At 42.4% G+C, this 745-nt stretch overlaps 1 protein-coding gene across 1 annotated transcript in view; it reads left to right on the top strand.

The window, feature by feature from the left end:
* Positions 1 to 179: 179 nt before the first annotated feature.
* LOC106534930 (A-kinase anchor protein 2) overlaps positions 180 to 745 on the top strand; it is a gene marked incomplete at its 5' end in the record, with an annotated part of 35,775 nt that continues 35,209 nt past the window's right edge. Inside the window, 1 exon segment of the mRNA XM_014031738.1 lies at positions 180 to 305. Within this exon segment, the coding sequence (XP_013887192.1) occupies positions 180 to 305 (126 nt within the window).

The following is a 745-nucleotide window of genomic DNA, read 5'->3' as shown; positions in this document are numbered from 1 at the left end:
TGTGTGTGTGTGTGTGTGTGTGTGTGTGTGTGTGTGTGTGTGTGTGTGTGTGTGTGTGTTTGCATCCCGTGTGCACACGTTTATGCATTGCAGTGTGTGTGTGTGTATGTGCAATCCCAGCTTGCGGCTTCATCCAACTGACCGCCTATCATTTCCCCTCCTGTGCCTCTGCTCACTAGATGTTACTGGCCGAATGTCTGGACCTCTCTCGGACTGCATGGACCCCGATCCCAACCACCTCGACCCAGCTGCACAGTTCCGAAGCAGCCCTCCACTCTCTGGAGAGCACACCATGTCGAGACCTGGTAAGATCTGGAGATGAGAGAAGGGTGAGGGAGGGGTGTAAGAGAGGACAGAAAGATTTTGGGCCTAAGCCAAGGGGGATATTATCCAGGGTAATCTCACATAAACAACCATTGATGAGTCTGTGCAAATTTATTTGCAAATATTACTTAAAATAAGTTCCAGAAAAAGGTTTTCCTAAGAAGAATCTACAGATGCATAAGTCAATACATTGCAAAAAATGTCCACCTAACCAAGTTTTAAAATCTTATATCCAGCCAAAAAAGTGTTTTTGACCTTGTTTAGAGACTGATTTACTAAACAGGAACTGATTGCGTAAGAATAATAATCTTGTTTTCAGAATGTGTAAGATTTGTCTTGTGAGTTTGAAAATTTGACTCAAATTAAGTTAAGAACTTCTGCCAATGGAGTAAGAAAATTTTACTTGGTAAGATTCTTGAAA

Source organism: Austrofundulus limnaeus, unplaced genomic scaffold, assembly GCF_001266775.1.
Source record: "Austrofundulus limnaeus strain Quisiro unplaced genomic scaffold, Austrofundulus_limnaeus-1.0 Scaffold1309, whole genome shotgun sequence".
NCBI classification, from domain to species: domain Eukaryota; kingdom Metazoa; phylum Chordata; class Actinopteri; order Cyprinodontiformes; family Rivulidae; genus Austrofundulus; species Austrofundulus limnaeus.
Note: the sequence above shows the minus strand (reverse complement) of the source record. Positions and strands in the feature narration are given on the sequence as shown.